The following is a 19,217-nucleotide window of genomic DNA, read 5'->3' as shown; positions in this document are numbered from 1 at the left end:
CCTCTCCTTAGCAGCTACAGCAGCCCGAGGACTGCAAGGGAGCAGGCAGGAGAAAGCACTGAGATCCATGCTATACACCGTGGGCTCCCTCTCTGTGGGGTCCGTCAGGTCCTTTGGTGGCACCTGGTGAGCTGAGAAGCAGGGATGAAGATGAAATAGAGCCTGGTGCCTCAGAAGGGAAAGAAAAGCCCAAGTTACTTTGGAAAGGTTACTGCGGGCCAGTTTGCTTCTCCTCCAGGCTGCCTGTGTGAAGTGTCCCATCTGCACAGCTTGGGTCTGGCTATCTAGCGCAGCCTGGGAGGATGGGTGGGAGATGGCACACGGTTGAATCCAAGAGTGGGAAGCAACTGAAATAGCATTGTGAAATGCCAGCGTCGTGCCTGAGGAGGAGGAAATGAGGGCTGGGATGTGGCTATGGTGGAGGGGAACAGCAATTTAGTCTCAGCTGTGTGAACGGGGGTGAAGAAGATGACCCGATAGCTGAAGAGTGGGTTATTGAGGAGGAGGAAGCTCTAGCAGGAAGAAGGTTGCAGCAATTGAGGCAGGAAGATTGCAACTGTGTTGACAGAGGAGAAGACACTTCCCAGAGCAGTGACAGAAGTTAATAGATGTCATTGTACAAACACTTCGAAAGCCACGTCACATATGTCCATGCCAGCATGCACACAGGATGTCACTCCTTTGGCTTCTCAGCTGCTTTGCCCGCTTTCCTTTGCCCTCAACACAATATCCTCTCCCTCTCCCAGACACTGTCTGCTCCAGGGCCAAACCTGGAACATGAATAATCTTTGCCTAGACCATGCTACATACAGAGACGTGATCCCCCTGTGCTTCTTTGAAAGACCATTCTTGGTCTCCTGGGAGCAGCTGCCACCACTGCCCACAAGCATGAGCACGGTGTGTGCTACGTGCCTAGTCTGGTGCACCTCATGGGGCCCTGCTCCTGCTAAGGGGACTTCAGCAGAAATCAGGTAGCCCTGTATTGGTCTGTTCCTGGCAGCACTGAAGGTGAAAGAACAACCCAGTAGCAAAGGAAGGGTGTGTGCTCCATGGGTTCTGTCCAAGGAGCTCAAATAGGTAGGAACAAGAATAGAAGAACTACTAATATAAAAATAGGGAGCGGATCTGTGCCTTATTCATTTCCTTTTCCAGTGCTGAAGGATAAAGCTGTGGAAAAGCACTTGTTTCTGGTAGGAAATCAGACTGTATGGCCAGGTGGCATGCTCTTATTTGTCCTTCTCCCCATTCCTCCAGGTGTTCCAGTGCCCCAAGGCCTCCCTTTCCAGAGAAAAGGTCTTGCCAATGCACCAGACCAGCATCGATGGGGTAGAAGACATGTCCATGCTGGGAGATCTGCATGAAGCTGCCATCCTGCTTAACCTGCACCAGCGCTACCAGCAGGGTAACATCTATGTAAGTGCTTGACTGGGCCACATCTCTTCAGGATGATGATTTTTGTTTACCTTTGGGGCTGCCACCTTTCATGGGAAATACTGATTTTAGCATTGTTTCCTGAGCATTGTTTCGTGTGGATAAAAGGGGAGTTTTTTTCTGCTTTGTGCCTTGCCAGCTCCATCAGCCCTGTGAGATCCTACCCCTACCAGAGAGGCCTCTTTGCGTATGTAGAAGAACTTCCCAAACATGAACAAAAATCCTAGAAGCTCTAGGATCTGTGGTAATTGTGCAGTTCCGTATCCTCCATGAACATCCGTGTTTTACCAGCTGGTGTTCATGTTCCCCAGGTTCCCTGTCGGTGCAGTTCAGAGGTTACAGATGGCCAAGTAGACTGGGAAGTGCAGTGGACGTACATGTATGCTGTTGTTGAGATACCCTCCTGATTTGGACAAAGAGCCCAACTAAACTAGGAAAGCAAACCTGTTGCCTACTTCTTCTGCTTGTAGAAGCAGTTATGTCTTTTTTGAGTTGCACAGTGAATACCCAGAGCATGTCCTGATTCCCTCTTGGGTCCTCAGGAAGGAGATAAGTGGCAGGGGAGGGACGTGTGAAGGAAAGCACACCGGGGGTGAGGCTGCTGGGGTGGCAGTGTGCTCTGGTGAGGCTTGGAGAGGACAAGGAGGAAATATTGTGAAGACTGCCTTGGCCTTCTTTACCCTTATCTTGCCTGTCCATCCTGTATGTGTACCCAGAGTTTTTCAGATTATGACAGGAAAAATGTAAATCTGTGTTGCGTGGCAACTGTTACCAAGGCAACCGAACCCTATGCACCTGTATTCCAGGAAATGATCAATAAAGTGACCCGGTTTCTGAAACATCTCCCGCAGTGGGATGTGGAAGATGCTGTGCATCCTTTCTGGTTTCTGCAGACCCGTGCCTGCTGTCTCTCAGCACAGCCCCCATGTGCACACACTGTTGGGGCAGAGCCTTCCTGCTCTGCCTGGCCAGTGCTTGGCACCCGCAGTGTGTCTGTGCAGCTCTTTGCCAGTGAACCTGGCCACCCTTTTGGGTGTCCATCTCCCGTTTGCTGTCCCTCACGCTTTGCAATGTGAGGCAGGGCTGTCTCCCTTCTCAGTCAGTGCCCTGTGCCAGAAATGCCACACCACGTGCTCTGTGGCCGTGTCACAGGACCCTCTCTCTGTAAGCCTCTAGCACTGCTCTGTCACTGCTGCTCCTCTTCCAGCTCCATGCCTCCGCCAGCCGTGTGTAAAGGTGTTAATGTTCAGGTGTCATGACATTTTTCACCTGTGCCTAGTGTATGCATCTCAGCTGCACGCCTCAGATCTGAGTGTCCGGGAGGTTGACAAAGGGCCTGACTTCTGGAACACCTCAGTGAAGGACTGCAAGCCCCTCCTTGAGTTGGACTATATCTGGTGTGTGGTTGTGCACTGCCTGACCTGGCGGGCACCAAACCTGACACGTGCGATGCATTTCTGTGGTGCAGACATTAACGCTGCAGTCACCCCATCACTGGCTGTTAGTTTTGCCATAGCGCTGCTGTGTGCGGTTTTCAGCTAAGCAGAAGTTGAGAATGTCAGCTGTAGTGCCACCTAATGATTTGCAGTGATCTGTCAATACCAGAAATGAATGTCTGAGTTTATTTAATACCTTCCTCAACACTCTCAACAGATTGAATGTAGTAGGCTAAGGCTGCAGGTAAAGCTGTACTGAGTGGAGTTATGCCTATCAGTCAGGGCCAAAAATACCTCAAAGAAAATCACAGAGATCAGAAAAAAGGTGAGAAATATAATCATTTTCTGGAAAACAAAAGTACTGAAGGAATGGGTATCCTGGAAACACCAGTATTAACATAATAATTATAAATTATTAATAATAATAGTAATTTGGGCAATGATAATATTAATTAATTAGGGTAATAATAATAATTAGAGGATGTCAAATTGATATCTTTTGTTCTCCAAAGACATTTTTTTCAGGCTCTACCAAGCTGTTTCAGAAAATTATGTGAGCACAGCAACAGCCTGCAGCATTTAGCAATCCCCTTTCATTACTGCATTTCCTGAATCCTTTAAAAAAGTATATCCAACATAATGTTAGTGATGTATAAATGAGCCAGGAACTGGACCATCACATTTTGTGCTGTTTCTAGCTCTGCCATGTCTAACCACTCTTGTAGGACTTGAGATGTAGACAAGCCAAGCATGGCATGTCCTGCTCTGCAGAGTTCCCTGGGGAAGATCACTCCTTGCTAGTACAGTGGCCAGTATGTACCTGGTTGATGCACAAATGCTACTGCTGTTATAAATTGTGAACAGAAGTAATCTATAAGGGGCTTCAGGTAATAAAGAGTGCAACTGGGAAATGGAAAAGTTTCCTAGAAACACCTTTGAGAGATGGCTGCAGTGGAAGTTCTGGGAAGGGCTGCGGCATGTTCCATGGGAGAGGTGAAAATAGAGTGGGAAGTGCAGAGTAAAACATGTGAGAGCAAAAAGCTCTGTGAAGGTTTGGGAGAAGAGTTAGGATGGATTTCTGGACATCTCTGTTATGCAGTCTCCACACAGTATCTGTTGCTCAGCTGGTTGTACAGTGCTCTTTCCTAATCCATTTTCTCTTTCTCAGTGCTTTCCCATTTCCTCCCACTTTTCTTGCAAAGATCATCTGCTTGCTTACTGCTTCTATTGCCAATTAATTTTATTTCTGCCTACAAAGTTCCGTATGAGATGATCTTCAAGACTTGTTCCATGCTAGTCTGCGCATACGGGTACTGCTGATAATGCAGTTAGGTCTAGGTGATGTTTTTTCCCTGATGATCCGTGATTGCTGCTTTAATAAATGACTCATATAGTTTGGTGATTACAGCATCTTATCAGTCTGGCTTCTGGCTTCGGAGCGTAGCATTGCAGTATGTCCCCAGATTTCATTTGGAAGGGAGAATGCTTGTGTCTTTCTCAACACCACGTGTTCCATTTACAGCTTATCCAGTAGATGCATGCAAATCCCTATATCCATATGTGGTGACTGATAGTTCATGTTTTGGACATAAGACTAGATCTTGCCCCTGGCTTTTACCTAATGCAGCTCTCTAAGGGTTTCCTCTGACGCCTCTGCTGAGGTGGGTGTTCCTGGAGCAGAGCAGCCCAAGGTGTGGGAGCCCTGTGAAGGAGGCCAGCATACCAGCATTGGGGTTTAAGCTGGACTTTAACCATATTACAAATTCATTGTTAAGGAGAGAGGTGGCACCATTGCTCTGAACTGCAGCTCTGAGAATAACTGGATTTGAGCTGGTTGGCTGCACTGAAAAAGTCATGCCCTAAAAAGCAGAATGAATTTCCTTCTGAGTTCACAAAATAGAATGTTTGAAATTAGATATTAGGCTTTGGGTATTTTATTTTACATCTTGTAAACTCTTCTTAAACTGGGAGATTTTCAAAATAAATATTTTTCAAAATAGAGGGTTTAGAAAATGTAACAGTGTTTTTGTCCTCAAATCCTTGGGCTTCAGCTGTCAATTTTGATTTGGCTTTACCACTTGATTTAAGCTGCTCCAAACAGTACGTTTCAGCAGATGAATGATACGCTTTAGTGGCTCTTTGCATGTGTGTGTCTCCGTGTCCCCTCCTTGTCCAGGAACTGCTTGAACCCAGCCAAGCCCCCTCCACTTGGGATCCTGGAAAGGGTCCTTGAAGGTGTCTTCTGACCCTCCTTCAATCCCAGCTGTACTTTTCAGCTTCAAGCATATTGTAAGGTAGCTGGGTATGAAGATGGCTTCATGTTTTTGAATTGTTTAAGCATAATTTAGCAAAGACAAAAGACTAAGACCATTTTATTATCAAATGGTGAAACTCAAACTGCCCCATCCATACCCAGTGATGCAGCCCCTGCACTGGGGTTTGACATTTTTTGCCGAACTGGGGAAGCCCAGTTTCCTCACTCAGGCTTTATCCCTTCACCATGAGTTGTTTCAGGACCAGGTTTGTTGTCTTTTTTTTTTTTTTCTTCTTTTTTTTTCTTCTTTTTTTTTTTTTTTCTGGAGCTTTATTTCTTTGCTGTGTTTTGTTTTCTCCCCTTAGACAAACATTGGCTCCATCCTGGCATCAGTAAATCCTTACAAGCCCATCCCTGGTCTGTACAGTGTGGATGCCATAGACCTGTACAGACAGCACCGCCTGGGTGAGCTGCCTCCCCATATCTTCGCCACCGCTAACGAGTGCTACTGCTGCTTGTGGAAGCGCCATGACAGCCAGTGTGTTCTGATAAGGTCAGAAATGGGAGAACCAGCTACTCCCTGACTGCATGATGTGCCTCGCTCCCGCTGCTCCATGTGCTATGACTTGTGCCTAAATACCCGCACCACCCTACCCTTTGCCTCTCCCCTGCCTGCTGCAGAGGCCGTGCTGTGTGTTTCTTCCTGGAGATCACCTCTCTGCTGTGGGTGGGATGGTTGTTAGCTCAGTCTGTCCTGGAGCTGTGAGTGGAACATATGTCTTTTCCTCAACAGCGGAGAAAGTGGAGCCGGAAAGACTGAGAGCACCAAGCTGCTGCTGAAGTTCCTGTCAGCCATGAGCCAGACCTCCCTCGGGGCCCCAGCCTCTGAGAAGAGCACGCACGTGGAAGAAGCCATCCTGGAGAGCAGGTGTGCTTCACCTCCGTACCGCGGGTCTCCACAGCTGCTGGTGTGCAGGGCTGGGCCGAATGTGGGCTGGGATGGTCGTGCAGCTAAATGGAGGTTCATCAGGGAGGTGTGGAGGTTGTGGCCTCGCTGGGATGTCACCAGTAGCAGTGTGGTGTGTATGGCAGCTGGAAAATTAATATTCCAGCCGAAGCTAGGATGTCTCCATCCTTCGGTCACTCCCTTGCCATGCCCACCCTCAAGCTTGCCATCAAGGCACGGTGCTGCCCTCCACCCAGGTCTCAGGCCCATGTCTCTCATGGCACATCACCCCGCTGTGTGGGTAACCTCCCTCCCTGCAGCATGGTGAATAAAGCTGGAAACCTTTGAACCGTGTGTGTAAAAAAAAGGAAAGGTGGAAAAAAAGTTCTTAAGGGCTATACAGTCACGAGTCAAGACCTGCAAAATCTGCTTTGGGGAGAGTGGCTTAAAAGGCTGAAGCCTGCTTAGCGGTTAAGTGGTAACTTGACTGTGATCCAGAAAGCTTACCTCGGGAGGTGGTTCCCCAGCCTGCAAGACCCCACCGCTGCAAGGTGAATTAGCGCAGGAACTCGCGGCCTGTTTTGTATATGCCTTGTGAGCCATTCCAACATGAGTGATGAGTGTGGAGGACTGATTTGTTACCTCCTCCCTGCGGACAAGAAGGCAGAGGGCTATCCCAGGGCTGCTGCCACTCCTCACAACCCCACCTAGTCCCATGGTGGTTCAGCTCCTCCTAGCAGCTGCCACCAGCCTCCAACATCCATGTGCCTTCTTCCGCCACATGCCCCAAAAGGCTTCTTCATCTATGCACCTGAGCTCACAGCCAAACTAAACTATAGAGATACTTCCTTGTGTTTTGCTTGTCTAATTTAGCATGATTTAGAGCTGTAAAGATTGGCTGGCTGGTTAATGCACTCTCACTGCAACTGCGGTGTTCGTATAATCCTGTCCTCCTCTCTTCTGGTTGTTCCCATTAGTTTCTGTTGATTTGTGGTGTTAGTGAGCACAGCGGAATGTTCCTGTGCAATACCATTATTTACATACTAGTTCCAGAGGCACAGGTCTTGGGTTTCAAACACTCCAGGGCAAGGAACTTGCCTCCTCCTGATCCATGCCCGCAGATTTCTGTGATTGGATTTTCTATAGTTGCAATATATCATAACAGAGAAAATTAGTTTCTATGTTTTTGTTTGTTTAAAGTGTTTGGGAGAAATTATGAAAATACTGCCTGAAGTTTCTTAAAGGTTGTTGGTCCTTTCCCATAACCACATTTCTCATGCAGCTAACACTTGCAAAGCCTGAAACTTTCAGCATTTTTTGTGGTACCCGTAGTTGTAATTACTTGTGTTATAATCTGTTGTAATTATTACATTTTGAATAATCCTGTATCTAGCCCTCTCTTCAAGCGGAACCACACAGTAGATAGATGGAGACATTTAAAAAGCCAGTCTTTATCACGGTAACAACTGCAGTCATTTTTGTTACAAATTGTGTATGTTTTAGAATTTAGCATGACCACATACAGGCCATGCTTGTAGGATCTCCCAGACTCCTTGCTTGTCAGGCCTTCAGGTTATTTTAGAATTGGCTAAATTTCAAACATGAATATTTTAATCCTGCATTTGATGTGTCAGTTTGAATGGGATTAGGCTTTTTCCCTGGTGCTGCTCTGCGGAATAAGAACCAAACTGCATTTTAACTCACCATTTTCCATTTGTATGCTACCTCCTGAAGACTGGAAGGTGACCAAGAGACAAAGTTATTCAGCTGATCACCATTTTTTTTCCCCTGCAACTTCTTTATTTACTCTCTTAGAATGAAGTTTTCAAATATATGATGTGTATATATGCCCTCTGCTTGGAAATCATGTGGCTTGTAACAACCTAACCAAGTTTTTAAGTAACAAGAAAAGTTTGTGTTCCAGTACCAGACAAATCAGTTTAGTACTATGTTTGTTTGGTAGTTTGAAAATGTTTATTTGTAATTTTAAGAGATGGCTTATATTGTCTTCTCTTACAAAGAAGGAAGCAGAAACGAAAAAAGCATGTGCTTTAAAGCTACAGAATACTTGCCTTAAATGACATTTCTGAAAATCCTGAAAAAAATACAAGCCCATTTCATGGGATGCTGCTGTGTTAAGCACACAACCCAGCCGGGTTTTGCCACCTTTCATTTTCGAATCTGCTTTTCTGGGGAATGCCCTGGACAGCATGAACACCAGCTGCCCACACTGATCAGGGACTGATTTAATTAGCTCCAATCCCAAAGGTTTAAAATTTGTCTAGCAGTGTGTTAAATTGCTTTTGCCATCCTTCCTTGCCCTTGAGCTCTTCCTGCTTGTCCAGTCTGATGCTGCAACAAATTAATCTCACGTGGCAGTGCATGCTGTGCAAATGGCAAAAGGCCGGGCATGGGCTTTGTTGTAACGGTATCACGTCACCAGTCATGTCTTCATTGCCTTGTTCCTTGCAGCCCTATTCTGGAGGCCTTTGGAAATGCCAAGACAGTTTATAACAACAACTCCAGTCGCTTTGGCAAGTTCATCCAGCTGCACTTCTCTCAACACGGACACATCCAGGGAGGACGAGTAACTGACTGTATCCTTTTCTTCAGTGGACCACACGGCTGGAGTGAGTGAACATGAGGAGGAACTCAGGGTGGATCAGGAAATCCCTCAGCAGCATTACTCAAAGTCAGTTTATGAATGTGGGTAAATCTGCAACCTAAAGGAGAAAGAAGTGTTTGTTTTGTGGCTGTGTGGCTCCTAACTCTGGAAAATCCTTGTTTATGCAATAGGTGGGAACAGTTTTCCTTTTAACGATTTGCTGCCTAGGAAGATCCCTCATGTTTACTGCACCCTGGTTTTCCCAGAAGATCATTCCCTTATGTTCTGCCAATGAATTCATGGTTTAGGAAAGTGAAACCAAGCCAAGAGTCAGTGTATCCAGTGGAATACTTGGATGCAAAGAACAACAGGAATTCAGAGGGCCAATTGCAGCTCCTTGTTTTGGGCTGCCCATCTCCAGTGGACCTTGAAATCCTGATCAAGGACAAGAAAGAGTCAAATTATGTTGTGCTATGACCACTTTCTTCCTTGTTTGCCCATGTACCCCTCTCCCAAGGGCTATGACACATCTTTTGTCTACATGAGGCAGCTAAATTTGCCCTGGCTACATGTATTGATGTTGATGTTCAAAGCCGCCGATCACTGCAAACCACACCAATTTCCACTGGAGTAGCAGCCAGATGAATTTACTACTGCCGTAAACAACAGGCTGGGATTGTTTGGTCTCTGCTCTTTGTGTTGTCGGCAGATGAAAGATAGCTGTCTCTTGCAGAAGCAGTGAGAACTGATGCAAGACTTGCTGTATGAAACACAGACTTTCAGATTAGAGTGCTCTCTCTAATCTCTCTAGGCGGCCCTAATGTGCCTCATCCTTTGTTAGGTTACCCCACCATTGTGCAGGTCCTATGCTCTATCTGACCCTGCCCTTTTAAATGTCTCTTTGCCACATAATACCTTTGTGGACAAGGAATAGGGAGGAGTATTTATGTACCATTTGAATGTTTTTTCCTTAACATGTTGTTCAGATTTACTGGAAAAGGTGGGTGTCACCTCTACTGGCTGCTGGGTGAGCCCTCTCCTAATATCCCTGGTGGAGCAGCGCCAGCTCTTCTTCTGGTTGCTGCCTCCATCCCAGGGATGGAGAACAGACCGTAGCTCTTCAAGTGTTACTACCACAGCTGACCCAAGTGAGGAAGAGGGTGGTGGAGGAACAAGAGGTTCTGTATCTATTAAAGCGTGTTCTCCTGCCTGTGGTAAACACTGGACACAGAGAAAATACAAGAAAAAGGTGTTTGCTGAGGGGAAAGAGAGAGAGCAAGTACCTGGACTCAATTCTGTAGAGAGGCTTATGGGATTACAACTCCAAATGCCATCAATTCTGCTCTGATTTAGTTTTCTTTGGACTCAGGAACTCACTGAGGAGCAGGGCCAGAGCTGGCAAGCTGCAGTTTCACCATGAGCACACTCTCTCAGTGAGTTACATGCTTAGATACACAGCTGTGCCAGACAAGATTTTGATGTACAACTTATTTAGACAGCACCATCGCTAAGCTGGAAGAAGCCCCTCTTGTGCATTGACCATAGAGATTTACCTGTATCTCAGTCCTCTCTTTTCCTTTGAGACCACAAGTGCAATCTCTTTCTACTGGCTATGCCTGTGTTCTTTGTTTCAGAACAGAGTGGTACACCAGAACCCTGGAGAGAGGAATTACCACATCTTTTATGCTCTGCTGGCTGGCGTGAGCGGGGAGATGAAAGGTAACTTAATTTTCTGGGATAGTGCTCTTTCCTCTCTCCAGTCCAGCGTGTGAAGCCTTGGCAGGTATAAGTCAATTAGAGCACGGATATTTTGGGTACTTGATACATAACTTTTTCCTGAAGTCTGTGTGGTGATTTCATGGAAAATACAGAAAAGAGAGTTGAGAGGAAGAGGCTGAAGATGACAGAAATACTGCATGAGTAAAGATGCCTCTTCAGGAACTCTGAAATGGAGGGCAAAGTCTGTGCAAAGTGAAGAGGGGGTATAGAGATCAAATAATAAAACTGGCTACAGGCAAAGAAAAGGTGAAGAGTCTTGATTCAGATGCTAAAGAGAGCTGTTTGATGAGTTCAAGGGTTGGTCTGACAGGCATGTTTTTGCAACAAACCGTCAGCACAGGTAGTAAGAGAGAGAAGAGACCAGGGTTGCAGTGGCATCACTAGAGTCAAAACACATCTAGTATCTGAACAAAGGGTCTATAGTTCTGTACATGGAGAAGGGAGAGGAGGGTCTGGAGGAGGGCATGTGGGGAAAGCAGCAGGTGCAAGATGTGGAAGAATCCTTTTTCTAGTGCAGCACGCCTTTACACACACTTTCATGAACCTGCCCCTGGCACCGCTGAACACTGATGGTCTGCTGAGGAGGTCAAATAGACAGGCAGGAATGTGTTAATCTGCACTCAGGCTTGGGGGGGGACAGGGGAATTTCTCAATGCCTTTATTCTGTGTGTGCCAGAATAATCAGATGGAAGAACATGGAGTAGAAGGGAATATGGCTTCAGTCCTAGGAAGTTCATGCAGGAATGGCTGTGTGGCTCAATTCATATATCCATCTCTACTGCAAAGGGAAATAGTGGGGCTGTGGTTAGTACCAGATACTCAGGAAAAGCATACAAAAAAAAAAGTTCTGTTCTTCAGCAGATCTCTGCAGGCCTCTGCTATTCTTCCCCATCTCCCTTTCTAAGCTGGTGTCCCAGACTGCTTCTCTTCCCCCATCTGTAATGCATTCCTACTTCTTGATCACCCTTTTCTCCTTTCTCCATAGATCTTCTAGTTCTCCTCTGTTCTTTCTGAATTGAGAAATCAAACCTGCAGATAGTTTTCAAGATATGATTGTGCCAAAGATACACACAGAGACCTAAACCAGTTTTTATGTTTTGCTCTGTGTTCCTTCTGTGTAGTTTTTAGTAATCAGTTTTTGATTGCTGAGATGTTTTCAGAAATCTTACTGTGACTCTCTGAACTGTTTCAAGTGGTGATACCTAATTTAGAGGTCCTTGTATGTGTATATAGTTAAGACTACTTTTCTGTACACTTAACAATATTGAATTTCATCTTCCTTTTTTTTTGCGGAATCACTTCAGGATTGAAAGATTTTTCTGCGGCTCTGCAGTCAGCTTGGGATTTGATTGTTCTAAATCATTTTGTATAAACAACTGCAAGCTTTGTTACTGCACACCTTCCTCTTCCCCTTCCCAAGTGCATTCACTGTCTAGGTGTGCCTTTTGAGGCATATGAAGTCTGTTCAGATGAACTCCCCCTGTGATGAATATACCTATTGTTTTCGAGGACTAAGATCATAGAAAGAAAGCACTGAATGCTAAATAAATTGTTGTCTTTCCCTGCCTCCTTCTCCTCTGTTGCAGAGAGCCTCTCCCTCTCTGAGCCAGAGACTTACCGTTACTTGAACCAGTCTGGCTGTGTGAGTGATGAGAACCTGAATGACATAGAGATGTTCAGCAAGGTCATGGTGAGTCCTGTTCTAACACGTCCTCAGCTCCTTAGGCACAATCTCATGGACTAAGTGTGCTTCAGGGTCTAGATTTCACAGGCAGAATTTATTTGCCCTAAGCCAAAATTTGGTGTTCAATGAGCTTCAAACTCAGGTGTACCCATTCCTGGTTAAAACAAGACTAGACAAATGTTTCTAGTGCACAGAAATGGGAGAGTTTGGGAAACAGTCAAAGTTGAATAATAATTTAGAACGACAGAGCCTTTGGAGAGCATGAACCTCACCCCCACCCCATAATGATTTTTGAGAGCCCTATAGGTGGCCTGAACCAGGAAAACTCACAATGACCATTAAAAGAGGAACACTTTGCCCTAAAGGTAGTGTTCTCCAGAAATGTTTTAGTTATGTCAGCTGTATAAATGGAATATTCTGCCATTTCACACAGATATCAAAACATCCATAATTCTACAAGAGGTTATGGACTTAGCAGGATGGATATGCAATTCGTGTTTTGTTTGATAAGTGGTGTGTTATCAGCCTAAGGGTTCTAATAAGGTAGGAAAAATGAGATACACAAGGTGAGAAGAAGCAGCTTAAGATTTCAATAACTCTTGCTTAGATGTGATTTAAAGGAAAGGAATATATCCTATACAGCAGCTGTTTCAATTTTAGCATGGCCTTTATACTTCAGATGAGGAGAGAGCTCAGGGCATGCGTGTGGTTCTTGCATTGTACTGTGGCTGTACCTACAGCCAACACTGTGTGTATGGTTTTGCATAGACTGCTATGAAGGTGGTGGACTTCAGCACAGAAGAGATCCGAGACATCTTCAAACTTCTTTCTGGCACACTTCATCTGGGAAATGTTGAGTTCATGACAGCTGGTGGAGCCCAGATTACAACAAAAGCAGGTAAATGAGACCCTTGCAACTTGGTCGACCCCACAAAGCCCTGTAAGGCCTACAGCAAAGTTCACTCCACAGTCCTCTCCCCCTAGCCTGGTCAGCAGTGCCTTTGCTAGCAGATTCCCTGTAATTTAACCCCACAAAAATATTGCCACAGGACGCATGGCTTTAGAGCACCAAAATGTTTTAGTTGGGCTATGATCCATTTGTTCTGGATACTCTCAGGCTGAGTCCACAGTCTCATGGTTTCTCTTTTGCATTGAAAGAGCAGGAAGAAGCAGGAACAGGGAGGAGTTTTAGATAAGACTGTTACAAACCCTCCTCTGAAGCATCGCTAGTGTGCACTCTGTTACAGAGGACCAATCTGAGCTGGTCTGGTAAAGTCTGTCTAGACAGACAGAAGTAACAGAAGTAATAACTATGTATCACAAATGCTTTCAGTCTCAAGTTAATTTCCTCTCTTCAGGACATCCAAGTTTAGCAATCCCAAGCTCCGGCTGCGCTATTGTGCCTTTAGGAAAGCATACCTTCCTATTTAATAAATACTTTGCTGGTGCTGAGCTTTACGCAGTGTTTTGTTCTTCCTGTTGACAGCAGAAAGGCTGACCTATACAAGTATCTGTCTGTGGCCCCCAATGAATGCTGACCCTACCTTAGACTGGGTATGTAGGCTTACAGCATCAGGAATGCCAAGGGGAATTAAGTAAATGGGATCTTCCTGCTGGAATTTAGTTGCTTGACTTAGAGGAGTCCCTGGGATTTCAACAGTGAGCTGCAGAACATGCATCCCTCACAAGTGAAGGATAAAAAAGTGTTTCCATCTTTCTTATTAGTGCTGAACATTGCCAGTGACCTCCTGGGCTTAGATGCCTTCCAGCTTTCTGAAGTACTGACTCAGAGGTCCATGATTCTGCGTGGGGAAGAGATCAGCTCTCCTCTAACTGTGGAACAGGTAAGCATCCTACTATATGCTTCTGTCACTTCTACATTTCCAGGACTTTACCATCCACTCAGGTTTAGGGTTTCCTGTTACGTTCCTGCTCAGTGCTGATCTGTGTCCTCCAGGCTTTCGCCCTTAACAGTAGTTAGGATCCCAGCATTGCCTCTTCTGCTTTTTAGGCTTCACAGGGCAGGAGGAGTTCATTTGTAAAAGGCAGTGCACAATATTGGTTTTAGGTCACCTTCAGTCACCAGGAATTGGCCATGCTCATATTGTGCGGTGTGTGCATCAGATGCTTTGTGGTAATTGCATGTATGCATCCTTTCACCTTGCAGAACTCCCAGTTTATGCTGCATTGACTGCAAGGTAAAAGCTTACACAGAGTTACCACAAAACATCTGGCAGATGTTAGGTTGTTACTCCACAGCAGCTTGTTTGTGTATCTACAGGAGCAGAAGAGGACTAAACAGGCCTGTATGTATGCTCATTTCCGAACCTGTACAGCCTTTGGGGGCCAGTCCTACTCATCTGTTGCATTTCTCTGTGGTTCATTGCACTGTTGTCCCTACTAACTGTAACTTGTGATGTTGCTGATCACTTGAGGGCACTCTTGGTGTTTTAGGTCCATGCACAGATAACTGTGGAACATCATCCTATGTCATTAAGAAGATGCAAGACACTGGGAAGCAAGGGATAATATAGCTAGGATGGAATAAACATGATGTTATAGGAAAATAAACATCTGTGATGGAAAGCTTGGGCTGGCATGGACAGCAGAGAGTTATCATTCCAACCCTTACGCTAACAGAGAAACCAGTGTTTTCAGGCTCCCTCTGACAGATGTCAGTCTAACTATTCTTAAGGTCTCCTATTGAAGGAGTTTCATGGCCTCTTTAAGTATCCTTGCTCAAGCTACAGTGGAGACTAGCTGAAAAGTTATCCTGAGATTTAGATTACCTTTGGCATCCCAGCCATCAACTTTAAAAGCTTCAGTTTATGTGAAGTTTTTCACTTGGTATTGTCTTTTCTAAGCTAAACAATCCAATTCCCCCAGTTGCCTCATACGTAATTTTCTAAATCTCTTTTTCCACTGTCCTTGTTTCCACACATCTTTCAAGAACTGGCATGCACTTCTCGGACATCATATTCAAGCCGAAGTCTCAGCAGTGCCCATTTCAGCAGAGTAGTCACTTCTTTTCTTGTTTTGAATACAACTGCTAATATATCACAAGCTGAGCTTTGTCTTTAAGAAATGCCATGTTTTTGTCATAGTCCATGCAATGCTGTTGCATGACAATTATGTTTTTGCCTAGAGTCTGGAGTCAATACCCTCAATATCTAGTACCATGGTTCCTCTTCTCCACTGTCTGTCCTAGATAAACCACACCTTTCCATAGCAGCACGCAGGGATGGATAACAAATAATGCCAGAGATGTTCCATGCAGTCCAGAGCAAGAGCGTGCAGGTGTAAGTTTTACTGGAGTCTCCTTGAGCAGAGCTTTCCCTGAAAGCAAGGCCATTCCCGACATTCTTGCTTGTTGGACCCCTGCAGCCCAGTGACGCCCGGTACTAAGACTGGAAGAAAGCTATTACAGCAAGTGGATGCTACAGCCCAGGTGTCATCTCTAGGTGGGCCTGTTGCACCAAACAGCAGCCGTGTAGGGTTGTACAGGCCTGTAGCCCTCGAGTACTGTGCCCACCTCTTCCCACTTGCTGTTGCTGGAATGCAGCGATAGAGCTGCCAAGGATTTCTCCTTCTGTAACGGGCTGGTTGCCCATCCGAGCTTTGACATTTCAGTGGGTTGAATGGATGAACTGGCCTGAGGGCGGGCAGGGCTGGGAGGATGAAAGGAGCCTTTGAAAATCTCATCTGAGCCATGCTGTGGGGGAAGAAGCTTTGCTTACAGCTGGATGAGGAGGTCCCATTCCTGGGACATGAGCCCAACTTACTGTGCAGTCAGAGGCATGGCCCCGAGGGCCTTCTCCCTCCTGACTAGTAAGGCAGACCAACTGATGGAGAGAAGAAATACCCAGAAAAGTCATGCATGACTGTGCTTTGAAATGTGCTGTGGAGAAGGGAGGTTGCTAGGTCTTGGGTTGCTGGAGGAAAGTACCAGTGAGACTTGGTAAAAAGGAGGATCTTGATGGCTGAGCCTCAGAAGCAAGCTGAGCAGGGTTGGGAGGATTTGGAGGTGGCTGGCCTGTGCCTTTAGTGAAGCAGAACAGGAGAGGTGGCATTATTCAGGCTTGCAAAGCTGGAGAGGAAGAGGGTATGTTTAGAAGTCCTCTGACATTGCTGCCCAGGGCTACTGAAGGAATTACCTTGGTGTCATGGCTGAGAGTATACAGGCAATAACTGATCTAGATACCAACATTTATTTAAGAATTTATGAGATTAGAGCTTTTACCCCACTCGATTACTTGATTATTTCACTCACCACCACCCCCAGCATTATGTTCATCAAATGTCTTTTCCCAGTAGGGAGAGTACTGCTTGTCCAGGAGGGTGAGGCAGGCAGCTGTGCTGGCCCAGGCTGTGCAGCTCCTCATGTTACCCATCTCAGAAACTACCAGTCCAGATCCCTGGGCATACCCTGGCTTTTGTCTTCAGGCATCTCTGATCTCCATGGTATTTCACCCCATCCAGAATCTTCCAGTCAAGATCTTTGTCTTTCCTGGCCCCCTTCTTCTTTTTAGGAACACTTATTTTTGACCTCCTCTTCTTTTCTGAACCACAAATCCTGGTTTCCCAACCTCAGTAGTCTGTGGGCAGAAGCAGAGCATATGATCAGCCTCTTAATTTGCGGTTCTGTCTCATGTCTCTCTGTTAATCAGAGGATATGGGGCATGACACTTTTGTTTAGTCCAAGTGTTATCAGAATGTACAACCAGCCCATTCCAGTTACTTCTGCTTGAGAGTTCAAAAGTTCAATTCTGGACATTCACTGCAACACTTACATAGGAACAATTATCCGCTGCCAGTTAGTGTTCACAATTTAAGCTTTTTTTTTCAACCTATGACTCTTGGTAATGATCACTGCATGAGATGTAGGGCCAGCTCCAGAAAGGTGTCTCAGCCCACCCTGTTCTGGGGCAAGTGTCCTGCTGATGGCCACCTTCCAGGAAGATGATGCTCTTTGCAGGGAAGTTCTGGAAAGGCACCAGCTAACTTCATGACGGAACTCTCTATTAGGATCCTGTCCTGCCAGATTTTGAAAAATTGAGCTGACACCCATCACACTGCTGTATAAGGAGTACTGAACTATTTTGCCTGTCACTGCAAATGCTGGCTCAGGTGGTGCAAAGGACTGCTATGGGCTCTTCGTTGTAAGGTATTTTGCCACCTACCTTCCCCCAGTACCTGTACCAAAATATATCAGTGATTTTGCTACTTCCTTCAGCCTCTCAAGTTCAGTTACCTGAAGGTCAGTGACAATAGTATATCTGCACATGGCTGGGCTATTTGCAAATTTGAATGTTGACTGTACATATAACTATTGCACTGTGCATAACAAATAAGAGATGCTGAGGCATCTAAAAGGAGTGGAGGGACCTGAAGTCCCATAGAGATTCCTGGTGCACCTTATGCTTTCTGTTCTCCCTGTGCCTCATTTTTTCCTCTCTGCATTTACAGGCAGCAGACTCCAGGGACTCCCTCTCTATGGCACTGTATTCTCAGTGTTTCTCATGGCTCATTAACAAGATTAATACGAAGATCAAAGGCAAGGAAAACTTTAAGTCTGTGGGCATCCTGGATATCTTTGGCTTCGAGAACTTTCAGGTCAGGATTTTATCTTTTGCAGGGCGTGTTGGATTTGGAGAGGGCAGTGGATGTAGGGAGGAAGTTTTTAGGTTTGTATCTTGTGTAGGATAGCATAGGGCATTCTGGGACTTCTCCACTGCTCTCTCCCCCTGAGAGTGGCAAAATCTACTTAGCTGCCCATTTCTGGTAGCTTTAATTGTGTAGAGTGATGTTCAAGGTCTGGTTTGTGACGCAGACCTGAAGCAGACATGCTGCGGTAGGTAATATTGATATTTATGGAACTATGTTTCTTTCTTCTTAAGAAGAAGAGAAATGTGATTGTTCTTATCATTATTTACCACCATATAGACCTCCTGCATTAGGCTAGCATGAGCTACAAAAACTATTCTCCTGATGTGCCTTCCATACTGTTCTTCTCATGTCCATCTAACAATCCTTGTCTCTGTGCTCTGTGGCTTTATTGCAGGCCTGGCACCTTCCCTGTAGCTGTGGCAGAAGATCATTTATAGCCCAGGGACTATAGACCCATGTTAAGTTTTATAATCTTTGTTTCTTCTCACAGGTGAATCGTTTTGAGCAGTTTAACATTAACTATGCAAATGAGAAGCTGCAGGAATATTTCAACAAACACATCTTCTCCTTGGAGCAGCTGGAGTACAACAGGTGAGGGGGCCTCCCAAACTCCTCTACCTATTGCATGAGGAACAACCTTATTTTGTTTATTTGTTTTGATCATGGCTGTTAGCTTCATGTAATGACTCCCACTTCTTGAGTTAAAAGAGAGCAAACCATTAGCCTCTATCCATTCTGTTTGTATCACAACTTATGTTATTGACCGCCATTATGCCATGCCCCCACAATGTGTAGTTTTGCAAAATAACAACAAAACAGACCTTCACAATTTTGAAATTTCAAACATCTTATTCTAGATTTTCTTCTCTTTCTAAGCTGAACAGGAAGATCTTGGGCTCTAACACATTAGAACGCATGGTCACTTGCCTGATTACTAACTTGTGATGATTTACCTAAGGTGAAGGTATTGTTATGCAGATGCATTCTTGGTGTGTAGAAAGTAAAGTCCCTAATAGTAGATAGGTATCTGGCAGCTCTTTCTGTTCTAGAGTCCTATGCTATGAAAATGCCTCTTTTACTGAGCAAGGAGATTTAAATCACTGTTGTCTGAGCTTAAAGAGCATGGGACTTCCTGCACAGCTGATTCTCTTTTCTCTTTTTTTTTAAAGTACCTGGGATGCTCTAGATTATCTCAGCTTCTAGAGAAGCCTGCTAGAGAAATACTTCAGTTCTTGTTCTGAAACAAAAGCCTTTATGTTTGTGAATGAAGCAATTGAGTCGGGTCAGTGAGGGCAAATGAGAGCAGCTTTGTAAAGAGAGAAACTGAATAGGCAATTCATGAAATTCTAAAGATTACAAAACTGCAAGACTATTTATGTACTCACTTCTCAGGCCAATTCCACCATTGCAGGAAG

General features: G+C 45.3%; 1 protein-coding gene across 2 annotated transcripts in view; it reads left to right on the top strand.

Moving 5' to 3' along the window:
- Nucleotides 1-19,217, top strand: part of LOC116490622 (unconventional myosin-X-like) — an 84,675-nt gene that overhangs the window by 15,127 nt on the left and 50,331 nt on the right. The window contains exons 3-13 of one of the 2 annotated variants that reach the window (XM_032190000.1): nt 1,255-1,413; nt 5,487-5,674; nt 5,915-6,049; nt 8,540-8,664; nt 9,659-9,672; nt 10,307-10,391; nt 12,038-12,141; nt 12,904-13,033; nt 13,861-13,979; nt 17,602-17,748; nt 18,293-18,393. In XM_032190000.1, the coding sequence (XP_032045891.1) occupies nt 1,255-1,413; nt 5,487-5,674; nt 5,915-6,049; nt 8,540-8,664; nt 9,659-9,672; nt 10,307-10,391; nt 12,038-12,141; nt 12,904-13,033; nt 13,861-13,979; nt 17,602-17,748; nt 18,293-18,393 (1,307 nt within the window). Of the gene's footprint in view, nt 1-1,254; nt 1,414-5,486; nt 5,675-5,914; nt 6,050-8,539; nt 8,665-9,658; nt 9,673-10,306; nt 10,392-12,037; nt 12,142-12,903; nt 13,034-13,860; nt 13,980-17,601; nt 17,749-18,292; nt 18,394-19,217 lie in introns of those variants that run through there. The other variant, XM_032190001.1, reaches the window with a different exon arrangement.

Source organism: Aythya fuligula, chromosome 6 (assembly GCF_009819795.1).
Source record: "Aythya fuligula isolate bAytFul2 chromosome 6, bAytFul2.pri, whole genome shotgun sequence".
Lineage (NCBI taxonomy): Eukaryota > Metazoa > Chordata > Aves > Anseriformes > Anatidae > Aythya > Aythya fuligula.
The sequence above is the reverse complement of the archived record's forward strand: the minus strand, read 5'-3'. Positions and strand labels throughout refer to the sequence as shown.